Source organism: Stegastes partitus, unplaced genomic scaffold (genome assembly GCF_000690725.1).
Source record: "Stegastes partitus isolate 25-593 unplaced genomic scaffold, Stegastes_partitus-1.0.2 Scaffold1846, whole genome shotgun sequence".
NCBI classification, from domain to species: domain Eukaryota; kingdom Metazoa; phylum Chordata; class Actinopteri; family Pomacentridae; genus Stegastes; species Stegastes partitus.
In genome coordinates, this window is record NW_007579577.1 from 74,211 (window position 1) to 97,192 (window position 22,982).

At 39.0% G+C, this 22,982-nt stretch overlaps 1 protein-coding gene across 1 annotated transcript in view; it reads left to right on the top strand.

Moving 5' to 3' along the window:
- Nucleotides 1-22,982, top strand: part of LOC103372868 (metastasis suppressor protein 1-like) — a gene marked incomplete at its 3' end in the record, with an annotated part of 75,781 nt that overhangs the window by 17,048 nt on the left and 35,751 nt on the right. Inside the window, exon 3 of the mRNA XM_008302628.1 lies at nt 658-731. Coding sequence (XP_008300850.1) covers nt 658-731 — 74 coding nt within the window. The remainder of the gene's footprint in view (nt 1-657; nt 732-22,982) is intronic.

Genomic DNA, 22,982 nt, shown 5'->3' on the forward strand with positions numbered 1-22,982 from the left:
TTATCTTTAAACAAATCACCAAAATCACCTAGAAACTGCAAAAAGCATAAAGAATTATTAGATTTTTCATCTGTGACATGCTGTTCAATTGGAAACTTCACCAAATCTAATCTCTGAAAATGGTGGTATCTCCTTAGAATCACATTTGATAGATATCATTCAAAAACTTGCCAAAAATAAAACGTTTTAACTAATAAGATCTGGTGAAAATCAAAAAATTCTGCCTTCCTCACTGTAGCTGTGAAGCTCTTAGTGATGTAGCTGTGACTGACAATGACATGACAAAAATTCAGAGAGCTTTTTGGATGAACTGGATTGAACTGCAGGCTGTCTTTGCAAAGAGCAGAGAGGAGAGAAGTGAGGAAACTAATTCAAAATGTAAGCTGTAAAATATCTATATTGTGTTGAGTCACTATTTTTTCCGGTGTTGGTGACAACTATTGACAGATTGGAAATAAAACAAAACAAAACTGTATCATTAAAAAAATTTTAAAAAATAAACATAAAAAAGGTCAGTTGTGTGATATTCAACACACCATCCAACAACCAGTCAGCAGCAGCAAAACTAGAAAAATAACAGGGAGAAACAGATTTGTACTGTATGGTTTTTAACAGTACTTCTTCTCTAACAAAGGTTTCCTCTGTTGTGTCTTGCAGGACGACGGTTGTCGCGGTAGCAGCCTTCCTGGATGCCTTTCAGAAAGTGGCCGATCTGGCGACCAACAGCCGAGGTAGGATGGAGACGTGTTCGTGTGTGTTGGCGCATATCGATCAATCACACTTTAGAAATACTTTATGGTTTTTTGCAATTAAGTCTTTGGACTTTGGGGCAGAAATTAAAAGCTGTCGATCAGGCGAGTTGAAGGTTGGTTCTTCCTGGTTGATATTAGCCTCAGCGTTTGTGTGGCAGCATCTGATGACTGGCTGCTGACAGGAGGGTTTAAATAGCTGTCTTCAATCTTATTTTTGGCTTTCATGTCGGTGTAAAATGCATCATGATTAGTTTGGTGAATTCCTCAGTTTGACATGTCATTATCTTGTTTTTTTGGAAATGTTTTGAATTGTAATCAAGGCCATTTTGTGCTGGTTATTATGTGCCTTACAGCTCACTGACAAGCTGACAATAATTTGAATATTCAGATGCAAACACACATCCATCCATTATCTATACACCGCTTAATCCTCACTAGGGTCATGGGGGGCTGGAGTCTATCCCAGCTGACTCAGGGTGAAGGCAGGGGACACCCTGGACAGGTCATCAGTCTATCACAGGGCTACACTTAGAGACAGACAACCAAGCACACTCACATTCACACCTATGGACAATTTAGAATCACCAATTAACCTCAACATGTTTCTTGGACTTGTGGGAGGAAGCCGGAGAACCCACGCTGCACGGGGAGAACATGCAAACTCAGTCCTGGTGCCCCCACCAGGGTGCGAACCTTCTTGCTGCGAGGCAACAGTGCTACCAACTGCACCACCTTGCAGCCCCAGATGCAAACAGTGAAACGCAAAATAAAAAATAGTAATAAAGTAAATAATAGTAATTTTAAAAAAAACAAAAAAAATGTAATAGAATATTTTTAAAATATAAAGTAAAACTTGATAAATGACATGTGGGATTGAAAATAATTATTTAAATAAAAAAAATGACAGTAAAAACATTATAATCTAAATCCTTGCTGAAAAATGTTTGGGTTTGTTGCTATGAACCCTCAAACCTGCCGGTGGATTTGAAGAGCATGTTGTTAATAAAAAAAACTGTTCACCAGAGTCAGAAAATGTAAAAACCGAAAGAATCGTCTATTTGTATAACCAAATCTAGGCTTGGAATTGTAATAACTTCTCAAAATCAAGTTATTCTACATGTCTAATTTGAAAAATCTCCAAAATAAACAATGTGTATTATCCAGATTCTGTAAAAAGAACTAAAATCTCTTCACTTACTGGTGCAACTGTGAAGTCTTGAATGACTCGACTGCAACCAACAGTCATGTGACCAGAGACTTTTCAGCTGAACTGCAGGCAGTGCAGACTAAAAATATACAGAGAAAAATGTCTGTAATATGCTGATTCATTCTTTTTTCCCTCCAGTATTAATAACACCTGTGGGAAAAAAAAAAAAAAAAAAAATCAAAGATATCCTTTTTCTTTTTTTATGATTGTGTGTGAATCATGTGTTATGTTCTACAAAGAGCCATAGTTGTGCTGTTTCCATAGAGGTGCAGGACTTTATATTGCAGAGAAAAATGAGCCCACAGTGAGTAAAACTGTGACAGGAGCAAGTAAAACACCCAGAAACTGCTTTGGGCTCATATCACACTGTGAACCACATCAACACCTTCACTGCTCTCAGACCCTCAGGCAGAGGAGTTTAAAAACTAAAAGCTGCTTCGCCCAAAAGTTTTTTTGTCCAGCAACAGCTAAAAACGGACCTGAGAGGCTGGAAGGCTGCCAGAGAAGTGGGCTGCTGCAAGGCCATGGAGTGCTTTAAAGACACTTAAAAGAGGGGAGTGAAAAATGTCCCGGGGCTTCATGAATCTGCTTCATATATGTACAAAAAAAACGAGAGGAAAAGGGAGAGAAACACTCCCACACACATGTTCAATGTTTCCAGCTAATGCACAGTTGGCACATTTAGAGCGAATACACACCAAGGACGCAGTGAAAGGTTTTATTTCTATCTAAAGAAACACATTTTTGACCCGAAAATCGCTCAGGAATTATATTTCGAAGGTTTAGTTTATCATTACGCACTTGCTTTATATTTGCTCCCTGTACAGCACTCTGTCTTGAGTTTTAAAGTGCTTTATAAATAAAATTGGATTGAATTGGATAAAAAAAAGTAAGGTGAAGGCTCATATGGAGCCTCAATGCAAAATGAAAGATATCATAACTGTACGTCCACTGTAAGAGAAAATTTGTGTACATTTTTGGCATAACTTAGACATGAACTGCACTGTATAAACACTGATGGAAGAATGATTTCGATCCTGTACTGGAACATCTGAACTCCCCCAAAAAAGGCTTGTTAGTTTTAATGAATCACCAAAGTTTATCATAGCTAGAGACTGTAGAGATAAATTAAAATAAGATAAGAACGAACTACGAGCATAGCTATCCCAAAGAAAATTCTTGTGTCAGACATTGCTCAGAAACATGAGAATAAGTGCAATACCTCGCAGACAAGCAATAAAGTATGAGTAGGATGCATCACTAAAACTGAAATAGGTAAGCTAGAATAAGTAGAAGTAACACTGGCAATGATACTAAAGAAGTAAATTAATAGTACATGTAAAAATGAAATGTTGTTCGTGAAATTAAATCATTCTTAAAACACAAAGATTTGTCAGGTTTTCAGAATTGCTATGGTCCTTGAACAACTCATTTGTTCTGTATGGTTCCATCAGAAAACCAAACCAGAAATCAAATGTATGAAGTTAAATGTGTTCAGAAAGAAAAGTATGGTATGTATTAAAAAAAAAAAAGAAAGGAAGGAAAAAAAGAAAAAAAAGCCCAAATCATCCATCAGCCACAAACTGTAAAAACAAAAAGAATTATTGGACTTTTTACTTTTTGTTTAAAAAAAAAAAAAAAGACAATTAAAAGTCAACAAAAACAAAACTTGGAGAATATTTTGACAATAAAAAAATGTGCGTTTAATGAAAAATAAATTAAAATGCAAATTGGATAAAGAAATCTCATTTATGTTTGGTTTTTATAAAGAAGTAAAAAACAGGTAGTAAGTTTATGTCTCCCTGGTTAATTTTACTATTCTATTTCATAATCCTTTAAAAAACAAAAAAACAGCGAGGAACTGAAAAAGAAAACAAAATCAGCTTTGGGGGAAGTTTTTTTCCCCCCTTCAGTAGACTATACAATATATGGAGATGCCACTACCAAGTTATTCTTTTAACTGTTTCTTTTGAGCAACTTTTTCTATTGTTGTTATTTTGGTGAACTATTTGCCTTTACTGCTCTCTTCCATTGGAACACCTAACCTAGTCTGAGCTTAAAATTGTGATATTGCTGAAATTCCATATTTGAATTTTAAAAATTCAACAATAATAAATCATTTGCACCAGATTCTGTAAAATAAAAAAAAATTCTGCGCACCTCTGAGTAACCATGAAGCCATTAGTAATTCAGCTGCGACCAACAGTCACATGACAAAAATTCAGGAACTATTTGCCGAAAATGAGCCAATGACAAGCACTGGTGGCACCTTTGCATTAGAATCTGTTTCTGACATTGTGACTTTTTTTCTAATTTTCTATTGTTTTTAAAGAATTGTTCTTTTTATATGATCTTAGTGTTATTGCACAGCCTGTATGCTCAGACTATATGAGCATGTGACAAATAAAAGCACATTTTGAATCTCATGGAGAAAAAAAAATGAGAGGAAAGGTGCGCAGTGCATCATGGGAAATCCCCCCCCAGCAGTTTAGACCTACAGCAGCATATCTAAGGGGTGCCAGTCTTTTACTTTATCAAAAAGGGAACTTTAAATCCTAAATTATGCAAATAAAAACCCACCCCAGCCTCCCTGAGAAGCCTTTGATTCTTTCCGTTTGTGATGTATTTCAGCACAAACAGCAGGCGGACTCGGTGTTCTCTGTTGTTGCTGTGTGCGCTTTCTATTGATTTGTACTTTCCCATTATTGACAAGTGATCAGAGGCGGCAGTCTTCCCGAACGCTTGGCTTTAACATCGATAGAGGTCGCCTCCTGGATTGATTAAATGAAGCAGTAAACGATGTGTATATATATATATATTCTGCGGAGCTCCGCCTTCCCGGTCGACTGTATGCAGATGTATTTGTGTCCGTGGTGCTTCTGGACGTCGGCCAGCTTCTTGTCAAGGCGACTCGGCCGTCACAATGACAACAGCAGCCGAGGAAACATTAGTCAGTGTCGCTGTGATCCTGCAGCTCCGGGTCACAGCTGCTTTGTAATTGACTCTGTGTGTGTGTGTGTGTGTGTGTTACACCTGCAGCAGTGTGTTGAATTATTGGTTACTTTCAGCAACTGTTGGGACAATTAGAGGTTTGCGGAGACACACCTCACAGTCCCAGACGACCTTCTCTTTGCTCAGGTTCTCCAGCTGCTGTTGGCTAGAAATAACATTTTTACAGCACGAGGCCTAAAATGACCAAAAATCTTCTCACAACATTTACCTTTTTATTGATAGATATCAAAAGTTATCACAATAGGAGGGACATGAATGCACTCAGTATGCTAGGGTGCACATTGTGGGTTTACTGGAAGATGTATTTACCTTTATGTGCTACACAATAATTAACAATAAACATATATACATTTCAAATATTTCTTGCCTTGTTCCTGTCAGTACTAGTAGTGGTTGCCTAATTACAAGCTTAAATGTTAATCAGATTTTTAGAGCAATTTCAACTCGACCATCTCTCTAATTTATCTGAAATATTTATAGCATAGAATATATATTTTTTCTCATTTTTTCTTAGCTTGATAAATCAACTGCTTTCTGAGATAATTAAATGAGAGTTGCGCATCGACTCACTTTTACTACATTTTCTTGCATAATTAAATTTTAACTACAATATCTCAGGGGGCTGCAGGGTGGCGCAGTTGGTAGCACTGTTGCCTCGCAACAAGAAGGTTGCCGGTTCGCGTTTGGGGGCACCGGAATCTTTCTGCATGGAGTTTGCATGTTCTTGGCGTGCAACGTGGGTTCTCTCCGGGTTCTCCGGCTTCTTCCCACAAGGTCCAAAAACATGTTGAGGTTAATTGGTGATTCTAAATTGTCCGTAGGTGTGAATGTGAGTGTGCTTGGTTGTCTGTCTCTAAGTGTAGCCCTGTGATAGACTGGTGACCTGTCCAGGGTGTCCCCTGCCTTCACCCTAAGTCAGCTGGGATAGACTCCAGCCCCCCATGACCCTAGTGAGGATTAAGCGGTGTATAGATAATGGATGAATGGATATCTCAGGAACTGTTAAAGATAAAAGTTTGAAATTTTCACTGTTAACTCTCATTATGTCGTTAATTCAAAAATCTGCAATATTAGTCAAGTCGATAAAATGATCTTCGGTTGTGGATGAGTTGAAATATGAAAAAAAAAAAATTGAAGCCGTCATATTTCTAAATGCACATTAACAAAATAATTGATAATGCTGATGTCAACGAGTGATATTTTCTGGACCATTAGTATGCATGTCACAGTCATACAGACTATATAGCATACTTTTAAAAAAAAATATGAAATACTTGTTCCCTAAAATAAAGAGAAAGTTATATTTGTTGAACTTTCATAAGTGATTGAGCTGGTATGACAAGCTGTGTAATCCAAGTAGAACATTTGAGTTCTGCTTGTTCACAATGGTTTCAAAATATACCTAAGACAGATAGCATTTACAATATTCTTAGTTTATGGTAACAAAAAAATAAATGTTTCAAGCAAATCAGAGGATGGAGAATAAGGCCCCTGATGATTTTAAATGTAATAATTGTAGTGGTATCAGTGTGGGAATGGAGACTTGGAAACAAAAGTGCAAGCTCGGTTGCATGAACAAACTGTCCCTGGATCATGAACATCTTGTCAAATCCCCTGACAATGGAGCCCCTTCACTGTCCTTCACCCTCCCCGTGACTTCTTGTCGCCTCCATCCTCGACCGCAGACCTCCCCTGGTTTGGACCAGATTCATGTTTAAAAACACCCACGACCCTGCATCACTCCCAGCGGCCTGCTCTGAGGGCTGACAGGCTTGTCTTGGGCACAGAGGTTGGGTCTCCATCCAGCAATACCCGGTCCAGGTCAGCAACTTGGAACCTGTGGAAACATTTTGCATGATAAAATATTCCATTTCAGTAGATATTGTTAATTGTTGATCATTTTGAATTATCCACTTCAAATAAAGATCAGCTGAAAATGGCTCAATACCTGGTGGTTTAACAAACTTGCTTTGAACCACTTTAGCCTATCTGTCAAGAAACACAGGTTAATATTTTAATGTTAAGCGAACACAGTTATGAAAACACAAAAAAATAACAAATTAAATTCAGTTTTATTCCCATAACTTCAATTTCACAACATATGTTATCTCAGGGTACATCACATAGTAAAGTGAAAACCTTACAAAATATATACAAGGAAACTAAACAAAACCAAAGTTTAACTTGTAGTCCATTTGAGCAACACTAGGCAACAGTTGGAGGGACAAAAAAAAAACAACCAAACAGAACCAGGCTCAGGGAGGGCGGCCATCTGCCTTGACAGGTTAGGGTGAGGGTGGTGGAGGGTTGGTTGGGGTTGAAATAGCAGGACAGCAGACAAAGAATACATAATAGAACAATAAATACTATTTAAACAGTGAGGCCAGTGACTGCAGATCAGAAGACATGTCGCTCCAGATACAGAGATACTTGCAGAGACAACAAAACACAAACTACGGGAATAAGGATAAAGGAATGATCTTACCTTGATACACATTAAAGAAAGACAGGAAGTAAAACCTGGATGTGCAGGGAGGGTAACCAGGACGAAGCCACTACTTTAGGCCTGAACTGGAGATCATCGGATGTAAATCCTACATTGGCCTCGGTGTGCACCCTACGTCAAGGCCGTCAGTCTTCAGAGCAGGCTGCCTGGAGTGTATCGTTCAGACGGAGGTTTAGTGGACGAACAGTTGTAGATGTTTAAACCATGAAGCCCATCTTGCAAGGTAAACCACCAGTCTCGTACCAGGGGAAGTCTGCAAGGCACCTCCACAGACTTGCACAGAAAGCATGGGGAGAGTGACCGAGGGTAAAGCAACCAGACTTTGTGTTTTCATTATGTGCTTTCGGCATTTGATGCTTTTAAATGAGATTATCAAACATTCTATCAAACAACTTCCTGTTTTCTATTGATGAATTGTCAATTGTTGGTGCACATCGCTACCGTTTTGTCACCCAGGCCTTGTTTATCAACAAGGAGGCACGTTGCGAGTCCAGTAAGGTTGGGTACCATCGTATCATAAAGGTTTTCTTTAAGCTTTATGCTTCAACTGGAATACTCGAGAGTTTAAAAGTTAAAATCATTCTGTAGTTGAGCTGGTGACAACTTAAAGCCTAGAAATATTACAACAGAGCTTGACCACTAATAGATTTTGAAAGGCAAATATGTTCGTATTTGTTCTAGTTTTTAAGAATATTAGACATTATGAGCAAACAGGCAAAAGAACAGTTGTTTGGTCGCCTTTAATCCTTTTCGACCTGTGGACAGGGAGCCGGCTCTGAGATGTGTTGAATTATTGAACTGAAGAGGTTGTTCCTACCGGTGTGTCCTGTATACTCAATTTCATCCTCATACATGAAGAAACATACAGAAGGAGGGTGGAGGGGGGATGAGAAGTGAGAATGGGATGGAAGCAATAGGAAATGGGGGAAAAAGTGTGTGAAATCGTAGGACAAATTGGAACGAGTTAAAATACACCCACAGAGACGATGATGGGCAGCAGAGGAATGAATGGAGAATGGGAGAGGAGGAGGAAGATGGAGGGCAGATGGTGATGGGGAAAAGGGAGAGAGAGAGAGAGAGAGAGAGAGGGATGATGAAAAAGATGGAGGGATGTAGGGGGGAGGGAGGCTGTTGGCTGTCATGTCCAGACGGCTGCTGCTGGTGCTCATGGCAACAAGATGGAAATCACTGCAGAATTCAGTCCGAGCAACAGAAACAAAATCCATCGCCTATCTGTCCGTCCTCATCTTTTCTGTCCTTCATGGATCCCACATCCATGTTAAGTGTCCTGCTCAGGCGGCATTTCTTTTTATTTCTATTTAACTGCATTTATTGGGATTTGTTGTAGTAGATCAGTGAATTAGTCCATCAGCAGGAAATGAATTATCACCCATCTTCTTGGGAGTTGAAGGATGTTCTTAACTCTTTCCATCCTGTTGCACTGTTCTGTATTGAATTCAGGATTCGTGCTTTGCTTGTATCTCAGTTTGTGTTTTGGCTCAGATGATAGCCAACAAGTCTTAAAAGCCTCATAAAGATCCCGTATTGTGCCACTTTTCAGCAACTTCATAAAAATCTCACATGTCTCCAGAATGTGTTGTTCAAATTTTCAGCTCAAAATACTGCAAAGGTGATTCATGTCATGGCCCCTGGTTTTAAATTCTGTTCTGAATGGGCTGTTTCAGTGTCTGTAGCTTTAAATGCAGTTGCTGCTAAATCCTTCAGGAAGAAGACTCTCTCTGCATCTGTGGTTGATATTGTGGAGCAAAAACTGTTTTTCTTTCTCTTTGCTTTCTTTGCTTTCTCTCAGCCATCATTCTACTTGAAAATATCACCCAAATCACAGCACAGACATTTGTTTTACTCATATATTTGGTCTGAAAATGTAGTGGTTGTATAAAATAAATTGTGTAGCAGTGGCATCTTGGAAATGACTCTGAAGTGACTGCTGGTTAACATGTCGTCCTAATCGGCTGCAATTTTGTCAATTTACATGTTCTGTTATCAGACAACAGAAACTGTAATAAATGTAAACAGCTTTATTAGGGATTTGGCTGTATTAAAATATGGTATATGTGAGCACAGAGAGCAGGAGAGAAGCTAACCGATGTGAAAACCAGCTGAGTTTAGGTTGCAAAGAAGAACAGGCGACATAAAAAACACAGTAACCCACCCAGTCCTTGTTTATTGGTTTTATTTGGTCTCTGAATGTACCTCAGCTCTACAGTTTCCACAGAGATCTGACCTGCAGGTACCAGCACGATTAAAGCTAATGCTAACGTTAGCCACATTCACCACACAACATGCTAACACTAAGGATTTTCAGACTGTTATATTTTCATCATCAACAGTAATTGATATTTTCATCATCAACAGTAATTGTAATTACTGGATCTTTAGTTCGTCAGATGCTGGAAGACTCTTGTGTTCACTCTTGCCTGCTGCTTGGAGGGTTGTTGTTTTTGTTTCCTATTGCAAAGAGGATTTTGAAAACGGCATGTGACACTTTCATTCATTTTCTGAAAAGGGACACAGTATGGGATCTTTAACAAAGCTGATGGTCGATGTTTTTATACTTCAGGCAACCAGTCAAACGCTGCATTCAAGAAGTCAGTAAGGTTTCTTGTAATTTCCGAAATAGTAATTTTATTTTGTTATTTTTAACATTCCTTAAATTAATCAAATCACTGCAAGATCAGTAACGAGAGGTAATAATTCTAGTTTTAGTAATTTAAAACAAGACGACCTTCAGACATTTTATTAAATTAATGACTAAATTAATGAAAATGAGGTTTGGTTTCAACTTGAACACAAAAAACAGAAGCATAAAACAGAAACAAAATGAAATCTGGATTTAATCCCTGATTATAATTTTATTGTTTTTGAGTTTGGTTGCCACAGGACCTCTCCATTATTTGCAACATTCATATCTAACATTCACACCAAAACGACACAGACACTACGGAGATGAGAAGCAGCGGGAGTCCTCCTCGACCTACCTGTCTCTTATTGTAAATGTGTTGGTCTGTGGTTGCCGTAGCAACCTGCTGCCAGGGAGGATTTTGTCCTTAAAGGGCCGGTGAGGCCACGTCAACATGTCAACACCCGGTAACTGGGTCGGACTGAGGAGGAGAGGATAGCGGGAGATCGGACATGAGACAGGAGAGGAGGATGAAAGGTGATGAGATGGAGGAGGAAGGACAGGAGAGGAAAATTAAATTTGTGTCACAGTGAGGGAGGACATGATGGAATAAAGCAGTGCAAAGGAGAGGAAGAAAACGAAGAGGACAAAAAAAAAAAGACACTGAAGGAGAAGAGGGAAGGGATGAGAAAAAGGCGGGAAAAAAATACAGTTAGAAGCATGATTTGAAAGCAATGCCGTGTTGGTGTGTTGATGTGCTGCTGGCAAAGTTCAGCATCTCTGATTTGTCCATCAGCTACCAAAGTAAACTACCTTGTCATTATGGAAATGTGGGACTGGACACAAATCAGAATTTTCAATTTGATTCACAATTTTTACCCATAAATGGCTGTTATTTTTGCAGATCATTGCCATACAAGTCGGCCAACAGAGACCTCCTTTGCCTTCTTGTAGGTTAAGTAGGATGCTCTCAGTCATTCAAACCACTGATAAACAGAACGTAACCTCGATAATGTTTGCAAGTGTATGCAAAATCTCATCGAAAGGGATATCCTGATCAAGTATTTTTTGCTTTCGATTTGATATGAATCATTAAATATTTAGTATCTGCTAATACCATTTTCCTAGATCATACATTTTTCAAGTATGGTAGATTATCGTAGATGTAAAATAGATCAGGTTTTTTGATGTTTAATACTGTAGCAACTAGAAGAGGTGGGCACTTCTGAGTTGGCAAGCAGGCAGCATTATGGGAGTTTAGCTAGTAAAGCAGCACTGTGACAGAGACTAATATGAGGCTTAAGGGCCTTAAGTAGGCAAACAAGCAATAATTTAAGCTGTGTTTAAGTAGAATAGAGATCATTTACCCCAGTAGAACAGCTGATGACTATTTGCAGCTCTTTAATAATAAATAAGATTAACACCAATACCAATCACATCACAATTCATGTGTTTAGACCCGATTCTGATCTTAAGATTGAGCCCAGGACTGGAAATGTGCATAATGGAACTTTGTACCAAGTGACAACAGGATTCATTTTACCCTAAACCAAGATCCTTTTCTAAACCTAACCATGTAGTTCTGGTGTCTAAATTTCACCCACTTAAAACACAAGTAGATACAAAGTGAAAAACTATTTAAACAAAAGTCAAAATAAGACTTAAATCAAAAAAAATCAAAGTGTGTTTATGGTCAGAGTTTGGACTCTGACTCATGTCTTCTGAGTGATAGTCTGCTGACTTAGTCCTACATCATCCCCTCTGGCCTCCAAATGTGGACTTTTTCCTTTTTTTTTGTAAGTGCAAAATTGCAGCTCCACCATCATTAAATGAGGCGATAATAAAGCTCAATTAGCCCTCTGAACCACAAAACCCAGCGGTGGTTTTGAAAAGCATGTTTTCTATTTGAAATAATGCCAAAAATCTACCATTTATCACAGCGACACCAATTAGAGACGGTTCTTTCTGTCAAAACAAAAAGACTTGTCAGATTTTCAACTCTCAGATGATCCTTGAGGTAATCATGGGCTATATGCCATTGCGTTAGAAAAATGTCTAATTCAAAATTCTCCAAAAATAAACGTTTTGCACTAGATTCTTTAAGAAACAGAAGATGTGAGGAGCTGTGACTGACTCGGCTGTGACCAACAATGTGCTTTAATGCTGCGTTTGGCCACCGAAACTCCGTACTGTTACCAATCCATCTTTTTTGACTGTGATCATTAGAAGTTATTCCAGGGTTTCAAAGCATTTGGAAACTGAAGAAAGTTGCTACCATTGTCGAAAACTGAAGTGATTCCTGCAGCTGGACCAATGAATGGAGCCAAAAATGATACTGCGACCAACATCACACAGTGATACAAAAGAAACACATTTACTGTAATTAGGCATGTGTTGGTTAAAAATCATTTTGCATTTTCAGCCTCTGAGTCGTTGATTATGCTGACTGATGGCTGCAGCTCTGCATTTCTGCAGCTTCTCATCAATATTATTATCATCTGCCACAAATTTCTTGTCATTGTTACCTCACGGTGGACTTAAAAGGCTGAAATATGATTAAAAGGACAAATGATTTCTGTGAGCAGAGAGGACGCGAGGAAGCATAAATCCGAATAATTAAAATCCCCAGCGGCGTTGCGTAACTCTGTCTATTGAAAGGCAAGAATCATGTCCGTCACAGGAAAGTAGTCTCATCCTCTGTGGGGCAATACGTGATGAAAAATCTGTTTTATTCTGATAATTATAAACATGAGACACAGGTTGCAACAGTCTTACCTGTTGGATTGTGAGTTAGCAGGGCTTGTGTTTTGGTTTCAGACGGCCTGTGGTGAAGCGAATCCCTGTGGATGCTGCTGCAGTCAGTATCTGCAGTGTGTTTGTGTGTCTGTGTGTGTGTGTGTGCGTGCGTGTGTGTGTGTGTTGGTTCACAGATGGCCTCCTTTGGCAGCTCACGGTTTAATGATATCATCTCAGGCGCAGGTGAGTGATGTCATATCTGCAGTGTTTTAGGATTCTCATCAAGGTCAGATTCAGGTTCAACGTTCAGGCACGAACCTCCGGCGGAAACATGCGAGCTCAGCAGTTTCACCGTTTACAGGGAAGCTTCTTCAGGTTTACACGTCCGAGTGTGTTTACGAGTGAGAGCAGAGTCGTGCTGCATATTGAAAAGGTTGTAAAAGTCTGGAAGCTGTGCAAAGTTGGTAGAAGCTGAAGGTTACTAGTTTGAGAAGCAGAAAAATCTGGAGGTGTGGAGTTGGAAAGAGGTGAGCTACAGTAGACAGACCTCTGCAGCTCACACACTTTTTTCAAAACATAATTTTTTGGAACAATTTCCTGTTAATTTACAGATTTTCCCCATTTTGTTAAATCACAGATATTAACTGGCTTTGTTCTTTTAGCGTTTCACCGTAAATTACTGTTTCTGCTGTATTTAAGTCAACTACAAATATCATTGTTTTACAGATACTTGCAATTGTTTAAAAAAAAAATGAAATTAATATTTCTTACAAGATATTACAGATTTTTCAAGTTTTGTAAAATAACAGATAACTAGTGAAATCACAGGAAAAAGTCTTATTTCATGTATTAACTATAAAAAGTTAAAAAAAAAAAATATATATAATAATAATTATAATAATAATAACAACAACAATAACAACAACAATAATAATTGTTATTATTATTTATGGTTGACTCTAAAATGTCAGAGTTATACTGCTTTTAAATCAGCCACATAAAATAAATCATTATTTTAGTGACATTTGCAAATTTCTGAAAGAGCAACTGTTTACATCAGGGAATAATGAATATTAACAAACAGGTAATTTTATAGAGTTAAATTAGAATCTTAAAGATTGCTTTAAGCAGACTAACAAAATTAGACTTTGATACATTTTTAAACAACAGAATTTTGTTTTATAGATAATATTAATAAACTCGCACAGTACACTGTAGATTTAAAAATGAGGTTTCTTATATTTACAAAAATTGACATTTATGAAATTATGATACATTTGCAAATGTAAACAGGGTTTTTATGACTTTTTGGCTAAACTGCAGGCTGTGTTTACACAGATCAGGTAGGAGACAAGTATTATAATGAATGAAAATGTAAGAATGGAAATATTTATAGTACGCAGACTCACCATCCATCCATCCATCCATCCATCCATCCATCCATTATCTATACACCGCCTAATCCTCATTAGAGTCGCCGGGGGCTGGATTCTATCCCAGCTGACTTAGGGTGAAGGCAGGGGACACCCTGGACAGGTCACCAGTCTATCGCAGGGCCACACTTAGAGACAGACAACCAAGCACACTCACATTCACACCTACGGACAATTTAGAATCACCAATTAACCTCAACATGTTTTTGACTGTGTGGGAGGAAGCCGGAGAACCCGGAGAGAACCCACGCTGCACGGGGAGAACATGCAAACTCCACGCAGAAAGATTCCGGTGCCCCCACCGGGACGCGAACCGGCAACCTTCTTGCTGCGAGGCAACAGTGCTACCAACCAGCCCGCAGACTCACCAGTGTTCCATTATCAACATGTCCACAGTACACCTGTGGACATGTTGGTTGCAGTTTTTTTAAACTTTTGTAAAATTCTTAAAGAACTTTAAGGTTTTTTTATTTATTTATTTATTTTTATTATTATTATTTATGGCATTATAACTGTATAATTCTGCACAGAAGATATTTCTGAGTCCTCTCTACTTCTAGTCATGGTTGTTTTGCTTCCATAGAGGTGTAGGACTTTATATTGCAGTAAAAAATGAGCCCACAGTGAGTAAAAACATAACAGGAACCAAAAACTAGCATTAACTGCTTGGAGCTCAGAGGGTTAACTTCAGTGTGTCCTGACAGAATGTGTGCTCATCTGCATGAAACTCATCACTGATTTTTACATATGAGCTGCTGAGAAGATTCCTGCTGGCGGATCAGGTCACGTCGTAAAAGCAACTTGTGACTGTGTTTAGACGTCTTGTGCATATTTCCCTTCTGTTACACGTCATGATTCTTGTCATCTTTTATCTGTTGTCACCATCTGCATCTGTTTTATTTCTTCTCTTGGTTTGTGCTCTGACTGCACTGAATACCACACACACATGCGCTCGCATACTTCAGGGTTCAGTAGGAAATCAGAGCCACACTGTTGCTGTTTTACTTAAATGTAAAGCCATCCTGTGCTCGTTCGTGGATTATCCTCATTTATATGAAAGAAGAAATCAGCCAGACGACACTCGTGTGATCTTTAAATGTAAAAAAAACAAGGGAATCAGAAGGTTAAAGTGAGAAGTACCTGTGTTACGTTTGTTTTTTATTTTTTTTACAACGCATAAAATATTACAACTCCTCCACAGATCAGATTAAACCCACTTGGATCAATAATTAACAGGGTGCAAGACTCCCGAATGGCTGTGAAATTAAAAATGAATGCAGGTATCAGAGTGAACTTTCACCTGGCTCATGTTTTATTTGTGGAATTGTCTTGTATTCTCTTGTTAACAATGTCCTCTGCAGGCTACTGTGAGTGAGCACGTTTTTAGTACATTTATTCTAAAAGTTGGCAAAATAAAATATATTTTGAATGTACCCAATCTGTTTCTGTTCAAAGACACCTTTATTCATAAATAAATAAAGTCAATATATTGTAGGAAATAGTGGTCGATGCTGGTACAATTTGTAGTAGCAGCTTCGTAAAATTAACTCGTCAATCCATTGAAATACGTATTTGACTCGCTCCTTGTGAAGTTTTTAAATTCGACATTTGCCAAACTCAGTTTAAACTGTCAGATCAAATCATTTATAATATTAATGATATGTCAAATAGCAAAACAGTGCAAAGTTAGGATTAATACATTTGGTATGAAGCAGTATAGAGTGATTCTTTTCCATTTAATTCTGGGAGACAAATAAATCTTTTATTCTGCACTACTTCATTAACCCTCTGAACCTCAAACCCGCCGGCAGATTTGAAAGGCAAGGTATCTTTTAAAGAAATCAATAAAATTACACCATTTATCAGAGCCAGAAGCTGTTTTTACTTTCTTGCTGTCCTTGAACTCCTCGTGGATGAAGTGCTGTTCTGTCAAAAAAAAAAAACTACACAATCTAAGCTTAAAATTGTGATATCTCATCAAAATCATTCATTTTTATGTGTGATTTATGGCATTATAACTGTCTCATATTTCTATTCGTGGTTGTTCTGTTTCCATAGAGGAGCAGGACTTTATACTGCAGTAAAAAAAAATGAGCCCACAGTGATAAAAGATGTGACAGGAGCTAAAAACGCCCAGAAACAGTTTGAGTTTCAAAGGGTAATTCAGGCTGGTGTTTGAATAACTGTTCAAAACTCTCCTGTAAGGATTGTGTCATTTCAGTTGGAGGTTTTCTTTTTTTCTGAACAAGACTTGTAGTTTCTGGGATTCACTGAACTCTGAGGTGTCTCTTCAGCCCCTGAGCTGGTAGGATCGTACAACTTTCCAGTGCAGGACTGTTGTTTTAACACCAGGTGTAGACTGTACTGCTCGCACAATTTAAAGTATTGTAAACATTGATTTTTCATATGAAACTCAACATACATGTTGGATGTATTTGACATTTGCAGGTTCATGCTGTTTGCGCTTAATAAAAGACTCTAGTACAGGGGTGGGCAATCCTGGTCCTCGAGGGCCACAGTCCTCCATGTTTTAGATGTTTCCCTCTTCCAACACACCTGATTCAATGATCAGGATCGTTATCAGGCTTCTGCAGAGCTTGATGATGAGCTGATCATTTGAATCAGTTGTGTTGGAAGAGGGAAACATCGAAAACATGCAGGACTGTGGCCCTCCAGGACCAGGATTGCCCACCCCTGGGCTAGTATGTATTCAAATTACAGTCACTTATCTGAGGTGCAATAAAAAACAATCTAAAACTGTGCCTATAAAAATCAAATTTCCCACCATCCTTGTCGACATCTCCTAGTGCCGTGCTTCACCGCTCACAGTGCTCCTGCAACGTTTGTACCAGGAAGTCCTGATATGTTAAATATCGCTGTGATGAGTGCTAAGTCTCTTCAAACTGTGTCAAAACGGTGACCCTGTAAAGTGAAATGCATTTTAGGGAAGAGAAGAAGTTACAGGGAGCCAAATCTGGTGACTAGAATAGAACAGAATATTCTTTCTTCGTCCCACAAGGGGAAATTTGCAACGTCACAGCAGCGAAGTGAGAGTAAGAAAAGCAAGCAAATACAAATTAAAGAGGCGAGGTATATACACTATACATACACAATATAAATAAGAAAAACAGAAGAACACAAGGATACTAAGAACACAAATTTAAGAATTACAGATTAGAGCGGTTGGAGAGCCATCGCCCAAAAAAAAAAAGCCTTTAAAATCTCTGTAATCTCTGTGTAGATAAGACAACAAGTTGCACACAGTGAATCTCTCAGGGCTCTTTCATCGGTCCATATCTGTGTTGTTGTGTCCCCCCAAAAAACCCATCACACCACAGTTCAGGCTGTTTTGTAATCCCTCAGACACATCAGGATGTTACTGTAGAACTCTGGCTTAACAGGTTTGACCCACTGGGATCACTTCACAGTGCACAACCACATTAATGTTGAAGAAAACAACCTTCCTTCTTTCGACTTGGGGATTGAGTCTCTTCCACTGTAAAAACTGTTGTTTCTTCTCCTGATGGTAGCTGCAGACCCTCTGTAGGGTGACCAAACGTCCTGTTTTCCCAGGGCATTTTCTGTTTTCACGTCCTGTCCTGGCCATCACGGTTGTGTTTTTTCTAAAGTGATAAAAATGTCCTGGTCCTGTCCTGGAGGAGGCATACTTTATATGTATTGAAATTATAAGGCGTCTTTGAGTAAACTTTGAGTATCATTTGAGTGTCTCATTGCCGGGCCGAGTGTCCTGGTTTTCGATAATCAAAATATGTTCACCCTACTCCTCTGATCACCTGTGATGATCCTCCACATGAAAAACTGAATCATCCAGCTGCTGACTGACACAGAATGTGACGTTTTCCCTTCACTTTTGAGCCTCGTGGAGAAATTGCAAAAGCTCAGTCAAACTTGTGCCGCACCGGTCCAGATGCTGGTCATGCCGACGTCTTGCGGTCTCCGTACTCGTGACAGCGACTGCTGGCACATGCTGCACAGTCTCAGAACTTTCTGTTCGTACCACGTAATTAATAAAGTTCAAATAAATCCAACACATTCTCTGGTCCTCCTATAATTAATGCCAATTTCCATGACTCTTTCCAAGAACATTCCTACAAAATTAATAGGAAATTGCAGACCTTTGCTGCGAAACCAGGAATAACAGCCTGAAGCAGTGAAAGAAAACACGTTCCCACAAAAAAAAGTGTGTACAAGAAAGAAAAGAAAACAGCTAAAACTCTTTGTGCAACCTGCCACCAGTTTTTAATCGTGGGAGTCTTGAGTATTTATTTTCCAGCCTGTAATTTAAGTGGTTCGTTTCACCCCTAAAAGCACCAAAAATCATTAAAAAATAAGATCAAAGACTCCAGCAAAGTTCTCAGGGAAAAAGTAAAAGTTGTACCAGGATCAATGTTTAATCAGCAGACATCACAAGAAATAGTACACCGAGTGGGATGATGTCAGCAGCTGCAGTCAGGAGGCTGGCGTTACTGTAAAACCAAACTGTCTGTTCCTCTGTTCCAGCTCCAAACTCCTCGTCCCACCAGCCGAGTTACAACCTGCTCAGATATCCTCTGAGGTTTCTGCACCGTGGAGGTCAAACGTTCAGGAATATAGGCCACGACATGTCACTGTGTATAACCGTAATGACTATTTTTATATTACGCTGTTGCTAAGAGGCTGCTTGCAGACAGTGGGGTTATTTAAAGGGAACACTGCACAGCTTCTGGTCCACTTAACCCTCCTGCTCATGACTGGATAACTGGAGACAGCAGAACATGATCAGGAAATAATTAAACATTCATTGCTTTTGGTGTAACTCCATAAAAGTCATCAAACGAAAGGCTTCCCTGCAGAAACTCTATTTTCACCCCTATTAGACAATAGTAAAGCCCAGAGGAGGGTGCCAGAAATCTGTCCCTCTATCTGACTTCGTCTACTGGTGTGAAATGCTCAGATTTGTTAGCTGTTTAACATGAATCAGAGGGGAGAGAAGTTGAAGGAAGTCAAATTTGACGTGGACCGTTTTTTTTTTTTTTTTTTAAATGGCAGATTAAATACAAGTGAAAGTCTGAGCTGTTCCGGCCAAAACCATTTTCCAAATCATGCAAGATTCTGCGCTTCAGGCAAAGACTCCTCGTATTGGGTGTGAGAAGTTTCAAGACTTACTCAGGTATGAGTCCAATAATGGAGTTAAGCCAGAGTCAAGTCAGAGTCTTAAATGATTCAACCCTCCAACAACTCTGAGCAATTTCTGTTTCCTTCACATTTCTACTCACTGCAGACTCATTTTTCCGTGCGATGTAAAGTCCTGCACCTCTGTTAAACATCACAACCATGACTTGGAGGAGAGAGAGCTAAACTAAAGACAACCGAAAGCTGAACTTCTTTAAACATTTGTTTTACTAAACTTTAAAAAACCTGGAATCAAGATGTCCAACGTTATCCTGCAATAATGAAAAGAAATGATGACTCCATCCATCCATCCATTATCTATACACCGCTTAATCCTCACTAGGGTCATGGGGGGGCTGGAGCCTATCCCAGCCGACTTAGGGTGAAGGCAGGGGACACCCTGGACAGGTCGCCAGTCTATCGCAGGGCCACACTTAGAGACAGACAACCAAGCACACTCACATTCACACCTACGGACAATTTAGAATCACCAATTAAGAAATGATGACTCTACAGGCTATAAATCTTTACTATTTCTATTTTTATGTTGTTTCCTCTCTGTGCACAGCCTGCAGTTCAACTGAAAACTTTCAGAATTTTTGCCATGTGGCTGTTGGTCGCAGCTGAGTCACAGTTGTGGTGAGGAGCACAGAATTTTTTATTTTTTGACAGAATCTGATTAGTGCTAGCACTTCGTTTTAGAAAATTTTTAATTGAGGCATGTAAAATAAAGTGATTTTGATGCTCATATTTACGTAATTTTCCGTTTGAAAACAACAATTTTATCTGGTTTTTACAGCTTCTGGCTCTGATTAATGGTTATATTTTGCAGATTTTTTAAAAAACAAACACTGTAAGCTTTGAGTTAGGCCCACGTAAAGACCGACTGTGCAAAAAAGAAAAAGCTGCTCTTATGCTTGATGTCAATGAAGCACCATCACTTTATGCTCGTGCTGGACTCGGTGTGGTTTTCTCCTAAATGACAGGTGTCATTTCTATTTATCGCCTTGAAAAATGACATTATTTTATGTTTTTGATGTGAAGAAGTGATAATATCCGATTCAAGCTCTCAGAAGTTCTCTCAGAATTTTGTTTTGTACAAACTGACAGCATTTTTGTAAAGTTTTAGGCTCATAAATCCTTTTTCGAGCACATGAAGTCCACACAGTTTAAATCCAACAATGGAGTTTTGCAGTAATCATACATGCACTTTATTTTATGTGACCCTTGATAAACATCCACCGTCTCTGCCTGAAAGCATCTTGGTTTTAGTTTCCTTTTTTTATTCAAAGTTTTGTCCTTACATTAACAAGTAAATACCCTAAACAGTGACGACAGTCAGGAATGAAGGAAGGAGAAAAATAAATTATATTTTACCTCATAACAAAGCACAAAAGAATGAATATGTATCACTACGTCAGACCACTTTAAATGGGCTAATCTGTACAGGAGTACGTGAATAAACCTGCTGAGTGTCTGTGTGAGTCGACCACAGGGTGCGTTTGAATTATTAACCAGGGTCGCCCAGCAGGTGAGGCAGTGTGTGTGTTCTTTTCATCTCCTGCACAAACTGCTCCTAATTAGCTACGAGATCCCCACCCGTCTGAGGGAGCATCAGAAGGAATAATTGAGCGCTCCCTCTGCAGGCCTGGACTCGAGGACGGGTTTCCCTCCAGCTGCTCGTCCAGAGTCACAATAATCACTGTGCTTTGTTTGAATATATGAAGCAAGCACCGTGTATTGCCTCTTTTCTTAATTTTTACACTTGTGTTACGGCTTCTGTGGCAGAAATATATCGATAAGTAAGAGGAAAATCTGCAAATAACACTACTCGATGAAGGGAAAGAGGAGGATTTTTAAAAGGAGAGTAAATCTGGAGGAACATGTCTTTTTTCTACGATTGCTCCCCAGTAATCACAGGAGTGTTTGTGCCTCCTGAGAGCGGCGGCTGTGGCCGTTGAGGTTTCCAGCAGGAGGTCAGAGCCATTTGTAAAGGTTGCACGGCTGTTAAATAATTCACAGCTACACCGTGACGCTGCAGCAATGAACTCGGTGTACCTGCTTCACTCAGACCGCTTCATCCTCCGTAACCGAGTATCTAGTGCTACTCCTTTACATTTGACCGTGCACACCTGTTAGCTTTTAGCTTTCTACCTTGGTAACATGTCCATGTGTTGTGATTTATGTGCTGGAAGACACATCATGACTGAAATAAGCACCGTGGCTGAGCATTTCCACCTTTAAACCGCAGAGTACCAACGAATCTCAAAAGCACAGATTTCGATTAAGAGTTTCATACGTAACGAACCTAAAGAACCAATCCTGTCAACTTGCAGGCTTCCATTTCTGTATTTTTCTCTTTCAGTCTCTGTCTCTGTCTAATCTAGGCCATTTGAACGGGAAGGAATTGTTTTAATGGAACAAAACACTTCTAAATATGCAACTTTGATGCACAGAGATGAGTTTTTTAGGGTTTCATCAATAGCCTGAGAGGAAAGCAAAGCGTGATCAACCCAAGAAAAACTTTCAGTATCTGATGCATTTTGTGTCAAAACTCATAGCCTCTCTTAAACACAGCAGTGCGGTGTTTGTACAGAGTGTTGAATCCAAGGGTTTTGTATGCATTTGTGGTGCAAGTAAATAATAGCAGCTAAATCAGCACAACATTTACTGAAATCTGTGCAGCTGCATGGTACACTTAATTCTTGAAGCTTGCTTATGAATTCTTTTTGTACTGTTGGTCATTTTTCTTCAGTGTTGCTGATTTTTTTTTCTTGTCAGTTGTAGTAAAGGTACACAAAGGAACACAGCTTTACATAATTTTTTTCATTAGTAGTTCATATTTTGTTGCATAAATACCATTAACACTTGATATTTGGTTTTGGATAAAGAACAGGGCCTTTGCAGGGCTCATCTCATTACGTTAATTTCAGCCTCCTTGTCTCGTCTGTCCTCCTGATTTGGGAAACAAGTCTTTGTGCATCATCACAAAGGGCGTCTTAATTTCCTAAAATGTGTCTCAGAAGTGAGGCTGGAGGAGGCTGCTGCAGCTGTGAGGGAGGATGCACAGCTGTATTCACAGTCTAGCCTTTTTCACAGCTGTGACATAACAGAAAACATATGTCAAATGCTATTCGTATTGTAGTCTTTTGTTTGCCGCCACACTTAAATATGTGTAATTAGAAAAGAAATCAAATTGTATTACACCTGCATACATATTGCAACACTGTGAATTGAATTATCATACTGAAGGTTGTCGTTAACGTTGATTTGCTCATAAAATACACTAATGAAACAAAAGACAAAAGATGCAGCTGTGCCACACACACACCGTATTTAACTAATGTCGCTTTAAAGCAACAGCTCCAAGGTGAGGATGTCTCATTTAGTTCAATACCTGATGATTGGTAGGAGAAACAAAGGCATGAGGAAAGTAGTAGTTTCAACTCTGCATATTTAATACAACAATCAGCCTCAACAATAAAGCCACTGACAGAAGAAGTGAATAACTTTGATCATTGCT